Source organism: Oryzias latipes, chromosome 5 (assembly GCF_002234675.1).
Source record: "Oryzias latipes chromosome 5, ASM223467v1".
Classification (NCBI taxonomy): Eukaryota; Metazoa; Chordata; class Actinopteri; order Beloniformes; family Adrianichthyidae; genus Oryzias; species Oryzias latipes.
In genome coordinates this window covers 8,412,358-8,435,458 of record NC_019863.2, presented here as the reverse complement: position 1 = coordinate 8,435,458, position 23,101 = coordinate 8,412,358, and the positions used below count along the sequence as shown (strand labels likewise).

Genomic DNA, 23,101 nt, shown 5'->3' with positions numbered 1-23,101 from the left:
TCAACAAATATTTTGTTGTGCCTTAGATAACTGCTGAATCAGCTGATTTTTGGTGTAAAAGGGGGTTATAGAAGAAGAAGAAGAAAAACAGAAACAAAAAAGAATCCAGACAAACTGTTGGAAACTATTTTTTCCCCCTTAAAACTGCAGCATCAAACATGGAGGTGTCTCAGCACCTGATGATGGTTTGACGGCTCCAGCCTGCAGGCCCGGCATGGCCTAGCTCGGACGGATCTGGGCTCAGTGGGTTGGGTTTCTTAATTGGGATGTTTGGGCGTCCGGCTGCGGGGAAGACGGAGCAGCCAGGAGAGTCAGGGCCTGCGCGTGAAGGGGGCGCGCATGCAGCCAGGTCGCCGCCGCCTCCAGACCCCTCCTTGGCTCGCGGGCTCATTCGGCTGCTGCTGTTGTTGTTGTGTGAGCGGGGGTCTGACAGACTGCCTCTCCCAACTACACACCCCGATCCGAGTTCCTCTCGACCCAAGCCTCCATCCGCCATTTTCAGCAGATTGAAGGCAGGTAGCGCACAAAAATCACAAGCCCCCGGTCAAATCACGCAGGTAAGTGCGGGATCTTCCAGCCAAAAACAACCAAAAAGAGAAGCCACCTTACGACAGGAAACAATGAGGGAGACTGCACACAAACACCTTACTCCGTCCGGACGGCAGATTTCAGGGAGCGGAGGGGCTCGCAGACAGGGGTGGGGGGTAACAATGAGGTGCATCCTCCAGGCGCTGCGCTGATTTCATCCTCCTGGTTTTGGGTCAACTTTTCTTTGGCAAACGGACGCTTTGGATCCTCTTTTACGCGCACAGCCCCGCAAAGGAAAGCTCCATTATGCGTCCATGGAACTTCATCTGCGGGGACTGACGGGCTTTTCACTCAAGCAACAGTCAGTGCGGCTCGGAAGCAAGAAGCGAAATGTGCGCAGACGGAAAGTCTCAAGTTTCTCGACCAAATTCGTATTTGTTACAAACAAAACGTCTGACTGTACGGTCTGAAAAAACCGCTGATGGGCTGAGGATGTCGCATAGTTTTTTTTTTTGCATTTAAATTGTATTCAGGCAGCATCACTTCCTCGGATTAGACTCACTGGGATGTAAATGTTTGTTTAAAAGCCATTTCTGAAGATACTAATTAAGAATTAAAGCTGTGACGTGGAAACCCGTCAGCCCACTATAGCCTATTGTTGACCTCAACAAACTGATGGAGGGATTTGATAGATAAACGTTTGGATCACTGCATCTATTCATTCATTCATAACTTCAGTGGGTTGAGGGTAGACACAACGTCTAGTATAATTTCTACAAGTTAACCTCTGAAAACCATTAGCTGATCAATCATAAGAAAATGTTTTATAGAAGGTCAACTTTTTCTTTTAGAAATTATTTAAACTCTTAGTAAAAAAAGAAAAAAGTATTACACCTGAAGTTTATTTTATAAGGTAGACCTATACTTGAGGATAGGTATAGTATACCAGATGTAGTCTACATGTGCTGTAGGAAGTATACTTGGGGTCTATTCAGACTGGACACTTTTGGTTCGCTTAAAGTGAACCAGAGTTTGTTTCCCCAAATAATCCAGAACAAACTTTCAGTCTGGGGCTTTATAGGATATAAACGGAGTAGAACTCCTTTCAGTTTGGTCAGATGAATCCAGGCTCATTAAACCAGCTTTTAACGTGATACAGATGGCTTCTCAGACTGTTTTCTGACCATTGAAATGTCCTAAACACTTATCAGTGTGCCTTCTTAGCCGTCTCCTCCTCAGTAACTGCCTTGCCTTTATGCCTTCACCGAACCAAAGCAGCGAGGAAAAAGTGTTGTACCTGACGTTGATACAGAATTTCAACAAAATATATAGTTTGGATAAATGAACCATTCTAACAAGGATTGCAAAGCATAGCACTTCCATTATTCTGTCTCTTGTTGCTTTGGCCTGACTTCGTAATACCATGCATCCACTTCCAAACCAATAGATCCATGTACGTCTTCGTTTTCCTTGTCTGAGCTGGCATCTGGCTCAAAACTGCACGACTGGACAATTCCAGTATTGCTCACCATTTTGTTGCACTGATTGGGTTTGTGAGGGGCTGAAAGTTAGCGGGAGATGAGGTAAACTGATAGAAGCTGGAAATGGGGGCAGGCCTACTCCACACAAACAGTTTCGCCCTCAACTCAGATGCAAATTTCTAATGATACTGCCGCTCCATAGAAACTATGTCGTAGAAAACAACACAGATTTTTTTTATTTAGGCTAAAAACAGCATAATCATTAATCAAAACATCATAGATCAAAACATTATGAGAGGTACTTTAAGTTTCACCATTGTTCAGTTTAAACCAACCTTACAGCCTTAACAGAATTATTGATTTAAATCAATAATTGTGTAAAATTTGTAATTTCTTGATTGTATTCAATGAATGTTGGAATGGAAATTTGATTGTTTAATTATTCAGTTGGATCATAACGTTGTAAATTGAAAGGACTCAGTTTTCCATCACTTTAGATCCTTCTGCTGGATGCAGAGCTTGTTTTTTGGTGATGCTGGTAGTTTCACAAACTGCGTCCCTCAGAGGCGTCTCTGTCCCTTTTCTAAACAAAAGAAAAAAGGGTTTTCTCTCCTATTCATGGCCAAAGAAAGGAAGTTTGAAACTGCTCTGCGACTTCATCAAAAAGCTCTTTGACTGCAGTTACATGTTTAGCCCTTGTGCTATCTTGTGGGGTCATCCAGACCCACTAGACAGTGCACTGAACCTTTTTTCTTCAATGATTTGTGATCTTCACTGGTGTCCATGGATTACATGAAATCCTCTCCACCTTTATCCACCTAGGAAGAACACGTCAATGTAAGGGTGGGGTCATCTGGACCCTACAAGACAGCACAAGGGTTGGCCGTCATCCACATCATGCTGCTTCACATGTGTGATGTTTGTGTGTGTGTCACAGTGAGCCATGGCTGCTTCTGGGGCAGTGGTGGAGTCTCTGGAGGAAATTCCAGCTCATGTTTGGAAAGGTTTGCCTGCCAGTCTGAATCTGGGACCTTCGGCTATAAATCAAAATCGCATTGGTGAGTTTTTGATAAAAAAGCACCTCACACTCTTTTCTGGGTTTGCTCCCTTCCTGCAGTGACTGACTGCTGGTCCCGGATGACTGGAAACAAATTAGAATAATAAGTTGTAAAAAAAGACAGTATTTTAAGTTTGCAGTTATTTGGAAAAACAAGAACAGATTTAGTTAATTATTGCGACACTTCAGATTCGCTTTTACTTCTTCAAATCCATCCCTCTACGTGAACATCTGGACTATCTCCATCAGCAATTCTGACTCCTTCTAAACACCGACTTGTCCTTCTAAGTACACAATACTACACTTAAGATGTGTGAGATTTCATCAAATTCATTCTAAAGCAATGCAAACTGCATTTCCTGCAAAAGCGTGTGCATGGATGAAGGTTTTTAGTTTTTTTAGAGGGATAAAATAATAATTTAAATGTTTCTCATTTAACAATGGAAACACAGCCAAAAATGTCAATGAAAGCAAATGGAGCTGGTAACGGCTGGTCTAGCAGAAATAACTAAAGAAGATTTGAAACTGTTGTGAAAAAATAATTTAACATGAAAACGATTTAAAACTCTTCAGTGATATTTTTTGTTTTTTCATAGAGAGTAAAAATGAAAGAGCTCAGTATCTCCGGAATTGTTCAGGGTCAATGATCCCTCTAGCTAAAAATCTGCAAAAGCTCTCCAAGAATCCGATGTATAAAGTAGGGATGCAAAGGATACAGATACTTATTGAAAATTGGAGTTGGTCATGAGAGTAACAGCAGAAAACCACAAATTCTATCAAGGTACTGTTGGTAAAAAGGTATATAATCAATCAGGAAGTAAATAATCTGTTTTCTGACAAACGTCAGTTTCTCTTCCTGCTGTGTCGCTACTGTCTTTGACTTTTTTTATACATGTGATGCAAACAAAGACAACCAGTCACAAGCTCACTTCTACAGAGTCGGGTCGATTACAGTTAGCTAAAGGGGAACCCCAGTGAGGGATGTGTGTTGATAATCCCGTTTATTCACAGCACCTCAAACAATACCTGAATATTTAAAATGAGGCACTTTTTAACCACAAGGAAACAAAACAGTCTTAAAGACCCAAATGGCAGTTCTTTTAGGTTAACGCTGTTATTATTTTTATTTTTATTTTATTTTTGTTGCTTAAAAAAGAAGGTACTAGTGAAAAAAGTTTCTCTGTTAAAGGGCATTTTCATTTATAGGGTTAAATGCGAGAAGAACAATATACATCCGTAGATTGTATCCATCTAGGTAAAAGAAAGGGACTGTATCGTAACACCACAAAGCTGGTTGAATCTTTTACGTATTGATTCATGAACCATGTATCAAGATTCATATCAAATCCTCTGAGAGGGAGCAATACACAACCCTATTGTAAAGCAGTTTGCCTTCTTTTAACACAACACTCTCCTAAAAACTAGTAATAAATATATAAAATAAGCTAAACTAAAAGAACAAGCAGAAATGTTCTAAAGCAGGGCTGCCCAATGGTCCTCATGAGCCTCAGCCCTGCCTGTTTTCCAGCTCTCTCTGGTCTGCTTGATGCCGACTACCTAAATCAGGTGTGTTCAGTCAATCAGGATGTGGAATGTCTTGACTCGGCTAATCAGCAGCAAGATGGTCAGGGAGCACAGAGTTGTGGCTCTTGAAGGCCAAGGTGGCCAGCCCTGCTCTACTGGAACAGGACGGATTGTTTTTACCAGAGTGTTGAAAAAGATGAAGGCTTTAGAAACAGGTCAAAGGGGATGGGGGGGGGGGCTAAAACACTTTTAACTCTCCTTTTTTTTGTTTTTTTTAGGTGTCTGGGCAACACAAGGTATTCCTAAGGGCAAGCGGTTTGGTCCTTTTGTTGGAGAGAAGAAAAAGAGGTCCCAGGTCACCAGCAATGTGTACATGTGGGAGGTATGTTAGATACTGAAAACCCTCGACCTCCTTATGTTACTGCATCAACTGTGTTAGATAGTTCTGTAGACGCAGAGTAAGGAAATGTCTCACTGGTTTCAGCATTGTCGCTGTCAGCATGAAAGTAAAATCCCCAAAAAGGTAGAAAAGCTGACGACAGCAGTAAAATGTAGACGAATAGACATTTAGATTTTCTGTGACGTATGAAAGCAAAGCAACAATGTTTGTGTTAAAAAAAGAACTACAAAATGAATGAGGAAGACATTTCCAGCTATTTTGAGTTGAACTTTGACAGTCTTTTTTTAAACTTCTCTTACAATTTAATCTCTATTCAGACGTTGACACGTGTGAGGAGTAAAAGGTTTTAATATTCTAGTCCTATCGACGCCTCAGGCCCTAAGACAAGAATCCTGCAAAAGGAAAAAAAAAATCCTCAACACTTTCTTAATAAAGAGTGACCACTAAAATGAAGATGTTTGAAAGTATTTTGTTGGAACATCTTTTGATCTGTTGCTAAATTGTTTTTATTGGTCTTTTTAATTTGGATTTATGATGTTTTTAGCCAAAACCTAAAAATCTGTCTTCTAGCACCGTTTCTGCAGAGCGGCAGAAGTTCATTAGAAATTTGGCAGGACTGTTGGTGCGAAACAAGCCCGCCCCGTCGTCCTGTCACTCATCTGTTCCCACGCTCTCCTGCTAGCTTCTAGCCTCACAACCCCCCCCCCCCCCCAACCCAACAATATTGGAGCTAGGCCTGCACAATATACTGCAAATTTATCGTTATCGCGAAATCAAGCTGTGCAATATGCATACCGCAAAAGACGGCAAAAATCTCAATAAATGATTACCTTAAATGTGCTAAAACAAACTCATGGCAGCTTGAAATATTGAACAAATGAAATAAATCCCTTTATGCATTTAACCAATCAGAAGGACCCGTTTACGTTTTTGATCAATCAGATGAGCCCTTTTATGTTTGATGTTTGCCTCCTACGTCGGACAAGGGTCATTTGGAGTATAATTTGTTGCAGTTGCAGTGAAATGGAAATGAAATGATCTTTTTTTTTTTTTGCTATTTGTTCATATACCGCAATTTATATCGTTATCGCAATATTAATTACCAATATCGCATATCACGAGTTTTCCTCATATCGTGCAGCCCTAATTGGAGCTATCCAGCCGTACACTTTTGAGCCAGATGCCAGCTCAGACGAGGACTAAAAGACATACATGGACGTGTGTAAAGTAGATTTTCTTTATTCAAACCGTTGTAAATCAAGAGCAGACAAAAAAGGCTGTTGGAAAAAGCTTGTAGTTGTTCCGTTAAATCTTCAGTCGGCGGGCCACTAGCTCCCTGCTCTGCTCCATTCTGATGCATCCTCTTCCAGACAAATAGAGCTACGTGAGCGTTCAGTTTCCATGTCTGAGCTGGAATCTGGCTCAAAACTGTACGACTGGATAGCTCTGATGTTGCTCACCATTTTTGTTCCACCAGTAACATTAAGTTGGGGTTGTGAGCAGTTGTGAGCTACTGGGAGAGAGTAAAAACAATGGAATGATGGAAAATGTTGAAAGGCTTACACCGCAGCAACAGTCCCGCCCACAACTCAGAAGTGAATTTCTAATGAACTCCTGCAAACTATGTCCTGGAAAATGACACAGGATTTTTTATTTTGCCTAAAACTGGCACAATCATCATTAAAAGACCACTGGGAACGCTTTTACCATAGATCAAACTCTAGTTGGATTTCTTTCTAAGAGAGAAATTCCCAAGAGTTTGAGGTTTCTGTTACAAGAGAGTCCAAAACGTTTGTTTCCGAGGGGAAAATGAACCACTTAATGCATAAATGCCCCTTTTGTGCTGCAGGTTTATTTCCCGTCTCGAGGATGGATGTGCATCGATGCCACAGATCCAATGAAGGGGAACTGGCTGCGATATGTGAACTGGGCTCGCTCCAGTAAAGAGCAGAATCTTTTTCCACTTGAGATCAACAGAGCCATTTACTACAAAGTTTTAAAGGTCAGTGACATGCATGTACATGATTATCGGGGGTTTGTTTTGAAAAGTGGACATTAAGATCCAAGGATGCAAAGAGCTATTCTATATATACAACTAAAACAATTGTAACATAAGCAAGCAAACATTTATGAATATGAGGCTGTGCTAGTTTCTCCATTATGAAAGCCAGTTTCAGAGACATTTAAAAAATGAAAAAAAAAACAAAACAATTACTTTATTAATGAAATAGAATTTGCTTTTAATTCTTTGTTTTTTTACTGTTTGAACAGTCCAGTTATCCTTCCATATTTTTTTAGCTTCTAAATTATGTAATATTTATAATAATCATTTAACATTTATTTAATACACGATTTTAAATTCTCGACGTAAATCATTTTACAAATAAATAAAATAATCTGAATTGATGTTCCCTTAGTGATTGACACAGTTGAACTGATGTTTGTTAATGTTGTTTTTTTATTTGTTTTTATATTTATTTTCAATAAAATGCAGTCAAATATTAGAAGAAAGTTGTGAAAAATGGTAATTTTTTTTCTTTGTTTTTAAAAGGTGTAAAAGTCATGACATTAATGCTTAATTCTAGAGCAGCTCTGAGGAAAAAATTTTAATTCATTTATTCATAATTAATTTTAAACATTTTAATTCCGTACGGTTAAATCCAGTGGAAGAAAACAAATTTGGTGCATAAATCTAAAAAAGGAGGAGGACAAGCGTCTACTCAGACCTCTGTAGTTTGATGCCGAAGACCACTGAAGTCCGGTTCTCGTCCATCAGGATCAGTTTCTTCAGGGTCCGATTAGACATGCAGTTGGATGAGGACCATCAAAAGAACCTTGTACATCTGAAGCTAATATGGGAAATTAAAGGTATTTCCTTAAAGGCCCACTGCAAGAAAAGGGTGTTTTTGGTGTTAAACATGTTCTTGGAGCATTTTTCTTACGATGGAGGACATATATTAAAGAATTTAAGATTAAAACTGCGTTTCGGAGTTTTCCTTTATTCCAATTGTGATGATCGGGAGCATTATTCTACTCAGAGAAAAAAAAGATCAAAACAAAAATTCCTATTTTGATGGTGGTCAAAGTTTGGACCTCGTGTTAGGTATTTTTGGTTCTTTGGCTGAAATTGCATCATTGAGACATTATTTTGTGGCATCTACCAGTCCCTTAAATGTGTCTGAAGTGTGAAGTGTCATAAGCAGAAATCACACTTTTCATAGAAAGTTTTGAATAGGCTTAAAATGTTTTAAATATCAAGTTATATCACTTGGATGACTCAGTGATGTTCACATTGATATTAAATGTATATGTGGGAAAATGTAGGCCGTACAGGCTTTCATAGGATGTCCTAATTTTGTCACATGACTGTATATGTCCTCCATCATCAGAAAAATGCAGGAGAACATGTTAAAAAAACAAATGTCATTGGAGTGGGTCTTTGACTGGGTTTTCTGTACCAACCAAACATGTTTGGAAATGATTTGCTTGTTGTAAATATAAAAAAAATGTAATTTTCTTATTTCTGTCATCTGGCAGTTTCAAGATTTGCACTTTAATTTTCTTGTCCAGATTTAAAAAGTTTTGGATTCTAAGTCAAATTTTTTTTTAAATAGGCTTGCTTGAGTAGTTAAAATAAGCACTGGATAAATGTTTGGATCAGTACTATGACTCTGTAATACTACTCTGCAGTTTTTAGATACTGTAGGCGCCTCTGGCCATCCTGGGGAGACTAAACAGGAGCAGGAGAAACGTTGTGAAATGATCATCAAAGACAGATCAGATGCACAGTGGCCCAAATCTTCCCTTTGCCTCCCAGCAAGCGCGGCTGTGATTGGTGCTCCACCTCATCTCTCATTGTTGCAGCCTATCCGGCCCGGAGAGGAGCTGCTGGTGTGGTACACCGTGGAAGACAACCCTGAGATAACAGCTGCTCTGGAGGAAGAAAGAGCCAACAGTCTGAACAGGAAAAACTCGCACAGGGCGAAGCAAGGTGAGGCCTCACTCCAAACATCTCTGCGCGCGAGCTCCGGCTTCAGCTCCGACTGTCCCGCCGCCTCCTCGCGGCTCCAACCCCGCTTTTTTCACCGCACTCCAGTCGAAAATTGAAGTGGGGAGCTAGCTGGCTACAATTGAAGGAAGGCTAGTGAAAGCTAAAAGTGTGGCGCTTTTTCTTTACTTTCATTCCCGACCTAACTCGTCCCTGCTACCGGATTTAGCCGTGAATAGCCATCAAAGAGCCCTCGGGTTGTACTGAAATAGACCCTTGACGCCTTCGATGACTATCGGAGCCGTTTTTGAAGTATCCTTTCCTCATCTGGATCCGACGTTGTTGAGGATGTGACCTTCCTTGAGTTCATCCATCGGCGAGCTTCTTTAGTTGATGTTGGCCTAGCAGGTTAGCTAACTTAGCAATCGTTTCGTTTCCCCTCTACAGCACCACCGGGGCACAAGTTATGCTACAAAATGATCAAATAGGACAATATCGCGGGTCAGAAACGACGTTTTGTGTCGTTTTTGTGCCGTAATAACAAGTTCATGGAGTTGTCAGTTTGGGTAGGAGATGCTAGCATCAGGCTAAACGGCTAAGTCTAGGCGCACGGGTGGAGGAGCAGATGGCCAGCTAGTTAGATTAAAATATTAGACAAAAATGATCGGATACGTTTGTAATACAGGGGCAGAATTTGGAATAGTTTGCCATAAAGTTCTGTAGTGATGTAATGCAGTTGTTATAAGTTCCTAAAACATCAAAACATAAGCTAAAAGAGGCTCAAAAAGAATCTAACAAATGTGACAATTCAACGTTTTAATTGGTTTATCGATTGTATCCGTTTACATAATAGTCTTTTTCTATCAAATGATTCCTTTTGTGAGCCAGAAATGATGTAAGTCGTTGGTATGAATAAAGTTTTCAGTTTTGAACTTACACAAATGACAGTTATAAGGATAAAAACTCAAATCATGGCACATCAAATGATTCCAAATGTATCAGGCTAGTGGGGATAACAGGATGCTGACTGTCACACACATGTCATTTAGATTCTGGAACCGTGTTAACAAATACTCAGGCCTTGACAAACCCGTCATTGTGTTGCATAAAATGTAACATTTCATATAGATAATTAGCATCAGAAAAAGGAAAACAAAAATCTTCCTTGTTGATGTTTTCCCCAAGTTTGCATGAAAAGGCATAATTCAATTGCGATGAGGAAGTAATTAAAGATCACAATTTTTAGGTTGTCGCAAACGTATTTGGAGTTACAAAGCATTTTTTTTTTTTTTTTTTTGCTTCTGTGTGTTTTGGCTGGTGCTATGGGTTCAAACATGCTCGGGAAATGGGAACTAAACGTTAGAAAAGCAGGAGTATCGTTTAGAGATTTCAATCGAGAGCTGTAAAAGATGCTCTAAGAGGATGTCATTAACATTCTCATGAAAGTTTAATGTTAAAGAAATAGTTTTTATGCTCCAATTTGTTTTTATAAATAACATGCTAATATAACTCATCGGAAAACATGAGACATGTTTGTAATTATACTTGTGCAGCACTTTGGATGTCTGGCAGATGTTAAAGCGCTATATAAATAAAGATTGATTGATTGATTGATGTTTAAAGTAAGCTTTGATACTCTATCCATGCTTCTGTTTAGATAATTCAAAAGCAAATATGGTAAATAATTAGCAGAAAAGTGACTGACTTGCATTTATAGATCTAGCCAGCTCCCTTCAGATGACTGACCTGCAGCATGTGTTTCCCTGGGATGAATTGGGTTTAGAGGCCGACTCAAGTGACCTTGTTATGTGTTTAAGGGTCAAAGAGGAACAGGAAGGTTGACCTGAACCCAGAGACGTGAAAAATGTTCATTTTAGACACACCCTGAATCTCTGTCATGTTTAGCTATTATCTAAAACCACAACATGCATTAAAATTTGTGTCTTTAAATCAATGCAGAGCTAATTCAGAAGAAAGGATGTAGTTTGAAGACATTAGGGTTTCATTGTTATTTTTTTTTAAATAGTGTTCGTGAAAGTTAAGGCTTCCTTAGACAAGTGTTGAGGAAGTAGGACAGTAGATAATATGAATCGTTGTAGATGCCTGGGCGCTTTGGTTTGTGTAAAGTAAACAATTATATATAGTTTTGCTCTGCGTTTTACCTGGCTTTGTGGCTTAGTTACAAAACGCGTGACTTCACTTTTTTCCTGCGTTCTGTGGAAGTCATAAACTCTTTGTCATCCACAGAAAACCTGTTACAACTGTTCATGGAGGAAGTGCTGTTTGATATGGAGTCACTGTATAGAACAGTTATGAGAAACTTGTGACGTATCAGGTTCATGTTAGAGGTCCATCAGTAATGGGAATTAACGTTGCCCTAAAGCAGTTTGAGTCGTCATCAATGGCGCTTTCAGCTACAAGATGCTGAGGAAATGTAGCCTTAACAACCAGTGGCTTTTCAAAGAGAGGTATCAACTGTGGCTACTGAAAGACCCTGAAACACATTTTGTTCCAGAAACATGCAAAATGCAGACTTTGCACCAAGTCCTTTAACATTAGCAGCATGACAAAGCGGGGCTGGTGGTTCACATGAAAGGGAGGAACAGCGACAGGAACCAGTCAGAGAATTTTAAACTGGTAATGATGGCGTTACGATGGAAGCATATTGCATTCAATTAAAAAACAAGGTGATCTTCGTTCTAAAGGTTTCGTGTGTTAAAAAAGAAACACCTGCAGGTGTTCTTCTATCAAACATTTTCTGGGATTTTTGTTCTAATATTTTTCAAGAAATGCAGGAGCAAAGAACTCCAAACAGGCTGAACTCTAACTTCATTTGCTCATGAAAACTATAAGATGAGCCGCAGTGAAAAGTAGAAAAGCCACAAGAGCTGCGGTTACATGTGCAAAATATCTTTTTATTGGACCAAAGATCAGATTAGAAATTACCCGTGTACATGGGCCCAGAAAAACTTTTTCCGATTATGACAAACGTTTACATACGCCACACTTTCGGTCCGAATAAATCATTTGGACAAGCGCAGAACTCTCTTAAATACTGGAAGAAGAAATTAGTTCCGTTGTAAACAAACAGAGCTGCCACATGGAGCGAGATGATCTCCTAAACGTGCTTTTATTATGGTTATGATTATTATGAAGCGCCTGCTCGCTCATCATTGACAGTGCCTACCTGCCGCTGCAGCTTTACATCAAGGGAAAATAACTCATTTTCTGCATCCCCACAGACAAAAATCAACAGCTGATACTGGTCAATCGATCTACATCCAACGCTTTACTCTGTAATGTTTGTGAATATAGTAAGTAAGAAGAACAAAACAGACAGGCGATTTTGTGACGAGCACATAAACAAAATGCATCATATCTATGACACAGACACATTCTGGCTTTTTAACTTTTCCCTGCAGCTCATCTAATAGTTTTCACGAGCAGATGAGTTTAGTAAGTTTGTAGTTCCTTGCTTTTGTAATTTACTGATTCTTTAGTGTCGGGACAAAACATTTCCCACATAAAGTATTTTGTTATGGAGACAAATTCTTCATTTAAAATTGATTGACTTACTCTGTGTTAGATCTAAATGAATTGTGAATACTGGTGTCATGTTTTAGCCTAGATAATTACTTAAAAAAAAAAAAGATATGTTTGCTCAAATGTATGACTAGGGATAAGGCACCTTATGTTATTTCTCTTGTCCTCTTCGTCGCAATAGTCACTAGCATTGAAAAACATGAAGTCTTCAAAATTGTGAAAACGCTTGTATCAGATCAAAGATGAGGGTTAAAAATGTATAAAACAATAAATATCATAAAAATCAAAACTCCCCCCCCCCCCCCCCCCAAAAGTATGAAGAGTGGAAAGAACAGATTCTGTTTTTGTGGTTAACCGTGACACTGTGCCCCCTGCTGGTTCATCACCGCAGTGATCAAAAATCCCACAATGTTGCAGCTCTAGATATTAGTGATCAACATTGCGATGACGAATAACTTGCGATACATAGACAAAAAGCAAAAAAAGACAAAATAATTCCATTTCATTGTAAAAGTTTAATTTAAATAAGAGTAAAAAAAACCTTAAATAATTTTCCAAATGACCCTCATCTAATTAGGAGGGCAGCATCTAACATAAAAGCTCCTCCTGATTGGTCAACATGAAGGGCTCTATCTGATTGGTCAAATGCATAAAGGGATTTATTCGAATTATTATTACTTCAAACTGCCATAAGATTCTTTTAGCACATTTAAGCTTTACCATTTATTGCGATTTTCGCCAACTTTTGCGATGAGGATGTTGCACAGCTTGAAATCGCAATAACAATAAATTTGCAATTTATTGTGCAGGCCTAAAACCTTCATATAAGAATAAGCCCAGTATTATAGAATTTAAACAAAGATCTACTCCCAGTCAGAAATGCTGTCGTTTTGGAGAACTGAATGCATTCTGTACAGGAGCTGCAGCACGGAGGAAGGAGATTGATCGATAATGTCAACAGCCAATGAAGAGTCTGCTGTTAAAAAAAAAAAAAAACATAAAACACAAAATTGCACTGAAGGAGATCAGTGAAACTGCAAAAAGTGAACCGCGAAATAGTGAGGGACCACTTTATAACACTTGTACTTGGCTAATTCAAAACGTAGTAAATTATTTAACGCTACATGATTCTTTAAACTATTAGTGGTTTGTGCCCAAACATGTGTTTGGATACATTTATCCAAACACATTTCTATCCAAAATTTCTATCTATCCAAACACAACGTTTATTGTTAAAAAAGTAGAATTTCTTCTTGATTCATGAGGAACTAGTTTTGTGGGGAAACGGCTAGAATGGATTCCCTGTTCGTGTTGTTGTTGCTTTTTCATGGACGCAACTGTTGTAAATGTTTTGCCTAACAGTGTTTTGTGGTTGTGTGTGTTTGCCAGCAGCCAGAAGAAAAGTTCTGGAAAAAGCCAGACAGGCTGGTTCAGGTGGATTTAAAACGACAAGCGGAACCGAGGCCACTATCAAGGAGATGTGGGACGGAGGAGAAGGTAAGCCTTTGAACGTTCTCGTGTGTTAGGTTTTCCTTTTCAATGAAACATGCAGCATGCAGAAGTTAACTCTGACTCATTTACAGGTGTGAAGGAGGATGACAGGACATCCGAGACCTCTCGGGGGCCAGAAGTCCACCCCCCGGAGAGCACTGACAATAAAGGAGCGCAGAATGTCTCAGAAACATTAATGGAGACTGGAACCTGGGAGGAAGAAGATGAGGAGGAGGAGGAGGAGGATGAAGACGAGGAGGAGGAAGATGGTGACGACAGTCAGGAAACGGCACACCAAACCTCTCAACAGTTAAATGCAGCTGATTACACGCAAAGCAAACAATCTGGCCCGTCATGTGACGGAGGAAGCCTCGCAGTTTCACAGGTGAAGTTGAAAAGCTCCTCGGTTGCTGCACATGATCCCGATTTTGAGCCCGGTGGTGAGCTGGAGAGCGATGCACACGGAGAGTCGTACCCCTGTCCTCACTGCGAGCGCCGCTTCTCCACCAGACAGGGCCTTGAGCGTCACGCGCACATTCATGGCATCAGTTACCAGCAAGCCCAAGTCTTCAGGTGCCAATACTGCAATAAGTCTTTCGGTTCACAAGTGGGGCGACGGCGGCACGAGAGAAGGCATGAAGGCGGCTCCAAGAAAAGGCCGGGTTCCCTGGCTGGAGCTTCTTCCAGCTTAATCAGCCCTGTAGCTCAAACTGACTCGAGTCCTGACTGCACGAGCCCAGCGACGCACTATATAGCTATTGGGTTCTCAGGAGGACATGTGCAGAAGCCAGAGCTGCAGAGAAAGGAGTTGGGAGCAGGTGCTGAACGACCTTTGACTTTGGAAGAAAACGGCGAGTCAAAGGAGCTGCATCCCTGCAAGTACTGTAATAAAGCCTTTGGCACGCACACAAACATGCGCAGACACCAGCGCAGGATCCATGAAAGGCACTTGCTACCCAAAGGGGTTCGCAGGAAAGGTATGCTGTTTCAAGAGGCGTCGATGCAGCAGCGGCCTGGCGAGTCTCCAAGCACCAGCCCTCCTCCTGTCTACGTGCCCAGCGCGGACACAGAGGATGAGGCGGACAGAGACGATTACACAGTCGACATATCCAAAAATATATCCGAAAATCTGAGCTTCTACATTGACGGAAAGATTGTGTCCACCGGTGCAGTAAGCAACTGTGAGGTGATAGAGGTGGACTCGCGCTCTGCAGCTTTGTTTGGTTTGGACACCGTTATTATCAGCCCAAACCAGCTCAGCCAGGCGCTCAAAGTGGAGGCCAGAGCGACTTCTGCTAAACAGATCTCCAGCAGCGGGCAGCCAGCAGCAAAAAGGAGAACATCCACACCTCCTCTGGTTACTGGTCTCAAAGTGGAAACAGAAACGACGCCATCATCCTCATCTACATCCTCTAAATTGTTAGTGGGAGGAATATTCCAACAAAGCACTGATTCAGCAGCTTTTCAACGGGAGAAAACAGTCTACCTTTCGCCGAAACTAAAACAGCTGCTTCAGACACAAGACTTCCAGAAATCCACCATCACCCTCATCACAGACAGCCACAGGCTGACCTCGCCGCTGGCGGTCTCTCCGCTGCAGGGGGCGTCGGGGAAATTCAAGAGAAGAACCACATCTCCTCCATCATCTCCACAGCTCAGTCCTGCTGGTAAAACCGAAAGCTGTAAAGGAGATGCATTGAGTGCACACACCCTCAAGGTGCCAAAGTTAGAAAGTCACAGTGTGCCTCCACCTGAGGACGTCCAGGATCAAGATGAAGATGCACTGAGCCCCTCTGGAAATGTAACACACAGCCAGTCTTCCTCAGGCAGTGGAGGGAATTCCTGTAACCAGCAGCCCTTGGATTTGTCCAATTCTGTCGGCAGGCAAACTGATATTGTAAACAAAGTGCTCGGAGATTCTGCTCTGGATTTAAGTTTACATTGTAAGAGCATTGTGGAACCTGAAATAAAGGGAAACTCGGCACCTCAGTCTTTAACAAAGAAGAGGAAGCCCAACACCAGTATGCTTGAAAAGGTGTTGATGAACGAGTACGCCAGTCTGACTCTGCCCGCCGAGGACGGCCCCTTTGCTCTGGCAGGCCTGAGTCGACTGAGTTCTTGTTCTCCAAATGTTACATCAGAGTCTGCCCACCCATCTCCACCATCTTTGACCCCAGTTACCATCAACCCATCGTCTCCGGGCGCCAGCAGTGCAACATCTCCGACACCCCCTCCCCCCGTTCTTCCCACCATACCGTCCCCACCGGCTATGCCGAGCTCTCCGCGGTCCCAGCCGTCTGACTCGCCTGCACACAGACCTCTACCCGTTCTCTCCCCGAAAATGTCTCCAAGAGTCGATGGACAAAAACTCCAGTCAGACTCTGAGAATTTCCTAGACGACAAAGATGAAGATGAGAACCGTATCCCCGATTTATTAGACTCTTTAAACAGTTCACTTGAAGCCCCCCCTCGTCCTTCTGCGGGTCCACGTTCTCCTGAACCTACGGCTGAAGATCTGTCCTCTCTAGAAAAGGTTTCTCACCTCGCAAGTTGCAGCTCTAAGCTAAATGGCGGCACTGCAGACACGGAGGCGTCTTTGAAATCTGACTCAGATGCTGCTCTTCCACTGTCATCTCCTTCATCTCCTCCTGTGGCACAGGAGTCTTCGCTGTCCTCCGTTTCTCAGTCCCTCTGTCTGATCAAGGTAAAAGAGGAGCCTCAGTCCTGTGAAGACTACTCTCCTGTTAAAAGCGATTCTCTTCAGGATGGCGTTGATTCATCTCCACTGCCTCATCCTGCTAAAACCTCAGAGGCAGAGGAAATCAACTCTGTGTACTGCAAAATTTTTCTGTGTAATGTCTGCGAGGAGCCGTTTAATTCCATCAAAGAGCTGAGCGCTCACATTACAGAACACGCCGCCGACTGGCCCTTCAAGTGTGAATTTTGCGTGCAGCTGTTTGAGGATGCTCCTGCGCTGCTAGCTCACCGCACCACACTACACGGGGTGGGCAAGATCTTCGTGTGCTCCGCCTGTTCCAAAGAGTTCGCCTTCCTCTGTAACCTCCAGCAGCACCAACAGGATCTGCACCCAAACGAGGCCTGTTCACACAGCACCGTGGAGAACGGAAAACTCAGGCCGCACAATTACACGGACCCATCCAGAGCCAAAGAGGAGAGCAGCCCCTCCACGCCATCGCAAGAGACGGCGGACGAAAACGCTCCTCAAACAGACTCTGATTCACCGCAGCAAGAGCCGAGCGTGAACGGAGATCACGCCGAGGACTCAAACGAGGAACTCTACACTACAATAAAGATCATGGCCTCTGAAGGAGGAAAGCCTAGAGGTCCAGATGTTCGCCTCGGCATTAACCAACACTACCCCAGCTATAAGCCCCCCCCCTTTCCCTATCACAGCCGCTCCCATGCCGGTTCGGTGGCTTCTGCTACAAACTTCACTACACACAACATACCCCAGACCTTCAGCACTGCCATCCGCTGCACCAAATGTGGCTGCAGCTTCGACAACATGCCCGAACTGCACAAGCATATCCTCGCCTGCGCCAGTGCCAGCGACAAGAAGCGTTATACTCCCAAGAAAAATCCCATTCCCCTCAAGCAAATAGTAAAGAGTCCAAATGGAGTGGTGTCCCCCGTTGTGGTGGCGGGACAGAGTGCTTTCCGCAGGATGGGTCAGCCAAAGAGGCTCAACTTTAACCAGGATGCAGTCAAAACAAAAATGAACGCCCTCAGTAAAAAGAGAAACCAGCTGGTGCAGAAAGCCATCTCGCAGAGAAATAAAACGGCCGCCACCGCCGCAAAGAAGAGTTTTGTCAAAACAGAAGCGGAGCTCGCCTCCAGCGTGTGCCCCCACTGCAGTCGGGAGTTCACCTACACTGCGAGTCTTACCAAGCACATGGCCGTCAGCTGTCCCATGAAACCTGCTGTCGCTAAAAGGGGCAAGAAAGGGCTGGCAGAGGTGAAGAAGGAGGTCATTTCCGTGCTGGATAAAAACACGAGCAAGAAAAAACCTGTAGACCCCGAGGCTCAAACAGAGGTTGAAGCTAAGCCTTTGGTTAAAACCAGGACCCGTAGCTCAGGTGGAACCAATACCGAATCCTTTCAGGGGAGCAAAAGGAAAGCCGCTGCTGCGGTGGGCCGGCTAAAAAGGACGGCTTTATCTCCGGTGCCAGTGTCTCCTAACAAAAGGAACAAGAAAAGTCAGACTAAAACACTACCTCCCACCATTCCAGCCCTAGACCCTCCCGCTGATGGGGCGCCACGGCCAGCCGTCAGAACGTCACGCCCAGCAATCGGGAAGAAGCCAGCAGCCATGAAATTAGCAGAAACTACACAACAGCTAAAGAAGGAGGAGAGGTTCTCCTTACGAATGAGGGAGCGAATGGGAGGTCCAGTCACCAGGAGTTCACAAATGGCTAACACTCTTCCTCCAGCAGAGGTGAAAAGTGAGGAAGCATCACTTGAGGAGCCAAAAGACTCTCAGGTAAAAGACCCCTTTACTGGCGCTCCATATGTTTCCATATGTGGAAAGTTTCAGATGTGCCATGGTCGTAATTGGTTGGCTAATAAACAAAAATTGTGCACCAAAAGTCCCTCCTTCAAGGACCCACAGTTTGTTAGTTCCTGTATCAAATCCCTCGACGATTTAACATTTAAAAAAGTACAGACATTTAAATGTCTGTACTTTTTTGTATTAGCATTATGGAGTTGTATTTTTTAACTAACTATGCCAAATTACAAGAAACTATAAGGCGCATTAAGCAAGACAAGAATCAGAGATAAGTCCTTCAGACTGTAACTGCGTCTGCAGTTATACTAGAACTGCTTTGAAACACACCACACATTAGGCTACTTTCACACTGCCAAGTATCCACTGTCAATAACAAATGCATGTAGACGCGCATCTCCTGCTTCTGTGTTGAAAACTCTTGTTCAGACGGAAGTTTTCACAATGGTTTTCAGTGGGGCTGTCAAAAAAAATCGTCTGTGCTATTTTGGTATCATCAATTCGTCTTTCTTTTTTTTTCCCTCTCATTTTAAATGATGAATGACAATAACCAATAGCCGCAAGGTCATTGTTATTGCAAAGCGCAACAGGAACGTTTGGAGGCAGTATAGCAGCGTGTGGTGCGTTCAAGAACGCGCATCCAGCTGGTGTTGGATACACTGGACCAGCACCAGACACGCAGGTAGTTACAGGAAGAAGATTCTTCTTCTTTTGTAGATTTACTGTTTATTAGCGCTCGTCCGCCATCTACTATAGGAAGCGGCTCGGTGCTCAAAGTCAAAGCGGCACAAATCCTCAGTTTTGTTTTCATAGCTCTGTTCCTATAAATGAATAAATTCGAGTCCACGCCATTGACTGTAGACGGGGGAGGAGCCGGTGCACACCAGAGATGGCAGCAACACTTCCACAGAGCATCCTTAACGTGTTTCTAAAAGGAATGAGACCACTGCTGGTTGAAGAGGATGGATTTGAAGACATGCTTGGGGGGGCTGCACCTTGGCTAGCACCTAACATTACGTTCACACTGCAGGGCTTAATGCTCAATTTCGATTTTTTTGAAAAAATTCGATTTTTTTTTTTTTTTTTTTTTTTTTTTCTGCAAGGCCGTTCACATTTCCAATTAAATGTGAATTTTTGTGATCTCCTGTGTGACCGTAAAATGACCCAGAAGTGACCCGCATGCGCAGTAGAGTACTCAACGGGGAACATCGTCACTCATTGTTTGCGGAAGTTGCTAACGTTTGCAATGGATGTCAACAACGGTGTTGTCAACAGTGGAGCTCTTTTTGCATTAATAAATTTATTTTCACGAAGGAGCCAGCTCAATTACAATCTTCTCATTTTAAGAAGGCATTGGAGCCGGGATTGTCTGTAGCCACTGTTTTGGAATGGGGATGTGTGTGTGCTGGGGCTGCGCGACCGTGTGTATAAGAGAAAGGAGAGCGGGTGTAGCGCAGAATGGAGTTAGAGGGGGCAGCAAAAGAAATTCGCTGGAATTTTTTTCAAAAACCGCCCGGTAGCGATAAGAGCCCTCGAGTTTGGCCTGAATAAGGCTGTCACCCTAAATATTAATGCAATCGGAGACCTAGCTTCCCTTGCACTGACTGGTCTCTGCAGCATCGTCCGCCATGGTTGATGTTTATGTTCTCGTTCCCGCCTACTTCAACGCAGAATTATGACGTTTGTAGCATATCAATGACGTACGGGTCGGATTCATGTGGCCTGGCCGTTCAGACGGAGGTCGCATTTCAAAAGATCGGATACGTATCGGATCCAAGACCACATACCTGGGTCACATTTGAAAAGATCGGATACAGGTCGCATAGAGGCAAAAAAAAAAATCGTAATTGGGTCGTTTTAGGCTGCAGTGTGAACGTAGCCTAAGTCACTTTTGCAAACAGATGGAGGAAAAATGATTGTAAAATTTTACTGTTCACTAATTGCAATAAAGTAAAACCCATGCTTATAAAAACTATTTTTGCTTAATATTTCTATAGGACGTTTAGACAATGATGAGGAACCCTGTACCTCGCTAGCCAATTATGTCTTTTTTTTTTTTGTGCTAGCATATAGCTGACCTGGAAGCTTAAACGTTTTATCTTTTTATAAGGTGAAATTGAAATTCATGAACCATACGTAAAGTTTCCATTTTTGTGAACGGATCATACACGCCATATTTGCACCGCTTTAACATTTCGCACCCTGACCCCTTTCCAACTGTGGGTGGCGGAAACAGAAAACAGTAGAAAACAAGAAGCTCCTCCTTCTCCAGTGGGAACACCATAGGCTAATCATATGTTCAAGAACACACATCATAGGCCCGGTGTGAACGTAGTTCTAGGCACGTTAGAAGCGTAAGCCGCTTTGGGTTATTCACAATACATATAACTCCCTACCTTTTTTGCAACATGTTAAAAAGAAAACAGTCTGATACAGCTACATGTTAGCCGTGTTAGCATATTCACAAAACATCCAACAGAAGATTTAGACAGAGCGCCGTGTACCTCTAGAAATGATGTCGACATCAGTAAACACAACCAGAGTCAATCCATGTATAAAAGGCATTTCGAACTATAAGGAGAACTGTTTTTTTGTCGTTGTTTTTTAAGTGCACCTAATAGTTCTCAAAGTTTGTGGGGAATTTCTGAAGTATTTAATATCCCCAAAACATCCAGAAAATCATTTATCTGCAGTTGAAGAGGCTGTTTGACTTAAACCTGAACCTGGAAGCCTAACACAAGTGTATTTGTGTAAATGCCTCTGAATGTCAAACTGCCATTGTGAGTTAGTCAACTAAAATTGTCGTCCCATCACTGAAGCGCCGTGTTGCTAACTGCTGTGTTGTGTTGCAGGACGTGTTGATGAAGTAAAGCCATGGTGACAGTGTTGAGCTATTCCTGGAGTACAGTGTTCACCTACCAGACAAACCTCTGGACTCACCAAAGCACTGAGGATGACCTTTTCTTGGTTTTTTTTCTTATTGGTTTTTTTTTTGCAGCTTCTCCCAACCCAAATACGTCTGCCTATCTGAACTGCCTTTGCTGGACTCATGGAGGGAACTCGTCTCTTCTGTCTTCTATCTTATGAACTAAACTGAGCCTCAATTTCTGCCAGACTTGCAAAAAAACAAAAAAAAAAATAAAGAAGAAAACTGTAGATGACGATGAATTAATATATACATGTCATTACTTGACAGAAAACAGTAAGATTAGGGCTCTGTAATTTTAGAAAGCTGATGTATTGCAAATGGCAATCATGTATCAGTGTGAAGTTAATTTGTTAAATCTTCATCCTATGTTCCTCCTTTTGGTTGGTTAGATTTTCTCGACTCTTAATGCATGTGTTAAAAAAAAAAAGAGAACGTTTAAACTCCGCCCACATCTTTTCCCCTCTGGGCAACATATTTCAGTTAATAAAAGATTGAAAAACTATGTATGTTTGGATGAAAACTTTTTATAGTCATTGTAAAATATCTTATTGGCTTTTTTTTGTTTTGTTTGATGAAAAAAGAGGTTGAACGGCCATTTTTTTAAAAGTTATTCTTTAGGAGGTTCAGTCTGACGTGTTCACGGGGCTTAAATCTCATGTTTTACCTGACTTTTTGTTTAATCAGCAGATGTTTCATACCGTAAAATCATGCTGGAATTGACCTTTAAACAAAGTGACACCTGCCTGTTTTCGGAGGTTTTTCAGCAGCCGTGTGTTCTTACAGCACTTTAAAACAAACTGCCAAAACGTTCAACTGGATTGGTCCGACTGGTGTAATTAGGAACAGTGGTGGTTTGCCCCAATCACGGAGTCATTTGAACTACTTTTACAGTTTTTTTTTTTTTTTTTTGGGAATTGACCAGACAGAATCTCTCCTGTTTTTGTTTTTTGTTTTAAAGCCATCGTAAGTGAACATTTGCAGAGTTGTTTTTTTTTGTCATTTCCTGTCCAAAGCCATGCCACACTACCTAACAGCTGTTCAAAGGACTGCTGGGTAAAACCGACGACAGATTTAAGCTTTTTAATGTCCAGTGGGAGCGCAGAGACGCAGGCGGTGCGCGATCCTTGTAGCGTTATTGGTGAATTCAACAATTCTTTGATTTGAAAGACTTTGTCTGAACGAGAAGTCTTCGTTTTGCCTTTTTAGCATCAAAATCTTGTGTTTAAAGACGAACAAAGAGGAGAATCAGGAATGACCTCAAGGTAAACATTGCTGTAATTGAAAAAAAAATTAAAAGTTTTTTTTTTTTCAATTTGTGTGAAGTTTGTGTTGTTTTTGTTCTTTTGTGAGGTGCCAAAATAAAACCAGAAAAAAATCTCTCCAAATAAAATACTTGCATTTGAAAGCATTTAAAATGCTGAAGTCTAAATGAATGAAGCAGTGAAATGAATTCATCTGATTAAACTCTTGGTTAGATCTGTAATTATGAGTACAGCAAGAACACAAGCATGTGTATTCACGCTCTTAACCCTTGTGTTATCTTAGATGACCCCACCCTTACATTGACGTGTTCTCCCTAACATGATAAAGGTGGAAAGATTTTGTGTAATCCATGGACACCAGTGAAGATCACTA

At 41.9% G+C, this 23,101-nt stretch overlaps 1 protein-coding gene across 3 annotated transcripts; it reads left to right on the top strand.

Annotated features, from left to right (window-relative positions):
- Positions 1-471: 471 nt before the first annotated feature.
- Positions 472-22,778, top strand: prdm2 (PR/SET domain 2). 3 transcript variants are annotated; one of them, XM_020703132.2, is made up of 8 exons: positions 472-557; positions 2,947-3,067; positions 4,869-4,972; positions 6,840-6,992; positions 8,855-8,981; positions 13,914-14,018; positions 14,105-18,513; positions 21,390-22,778. In XM_020703132.2, exons 2-8 carry the CDS (start codon positions 2,953-2,955, stop codon positions 21,405-21,407), a joined length of 5,031 nt encoding a protein of 1,676 aa, XP_020558791.1. In that variant the 5' UTR covers positions 472-557; positions 2,947-2,952; the 3' UTR covers positions 21,408-22,778. The 3 variants fall into 3 exon arrangements, with proteins under 3 accessions (XP_020558791.1, XP_011473104.1, XP_020558794.1); XM_011474802.3 differs by having other exon boundaries at positions 13,911-14,018; XM_020703135.2 differs by lacking the exons at positions 472-557; positions 2,947-3,067; positions 4,869-4,972; positions 6,840-6,992; positions 8,855-8,981 and adding an exon at positions 9,039-9,386 and having other exon boundaries at positions 13,911-14,018.
- The last annotated feature ends 323 nt before the right edge of the window (positions 22,779-23,101 follow it).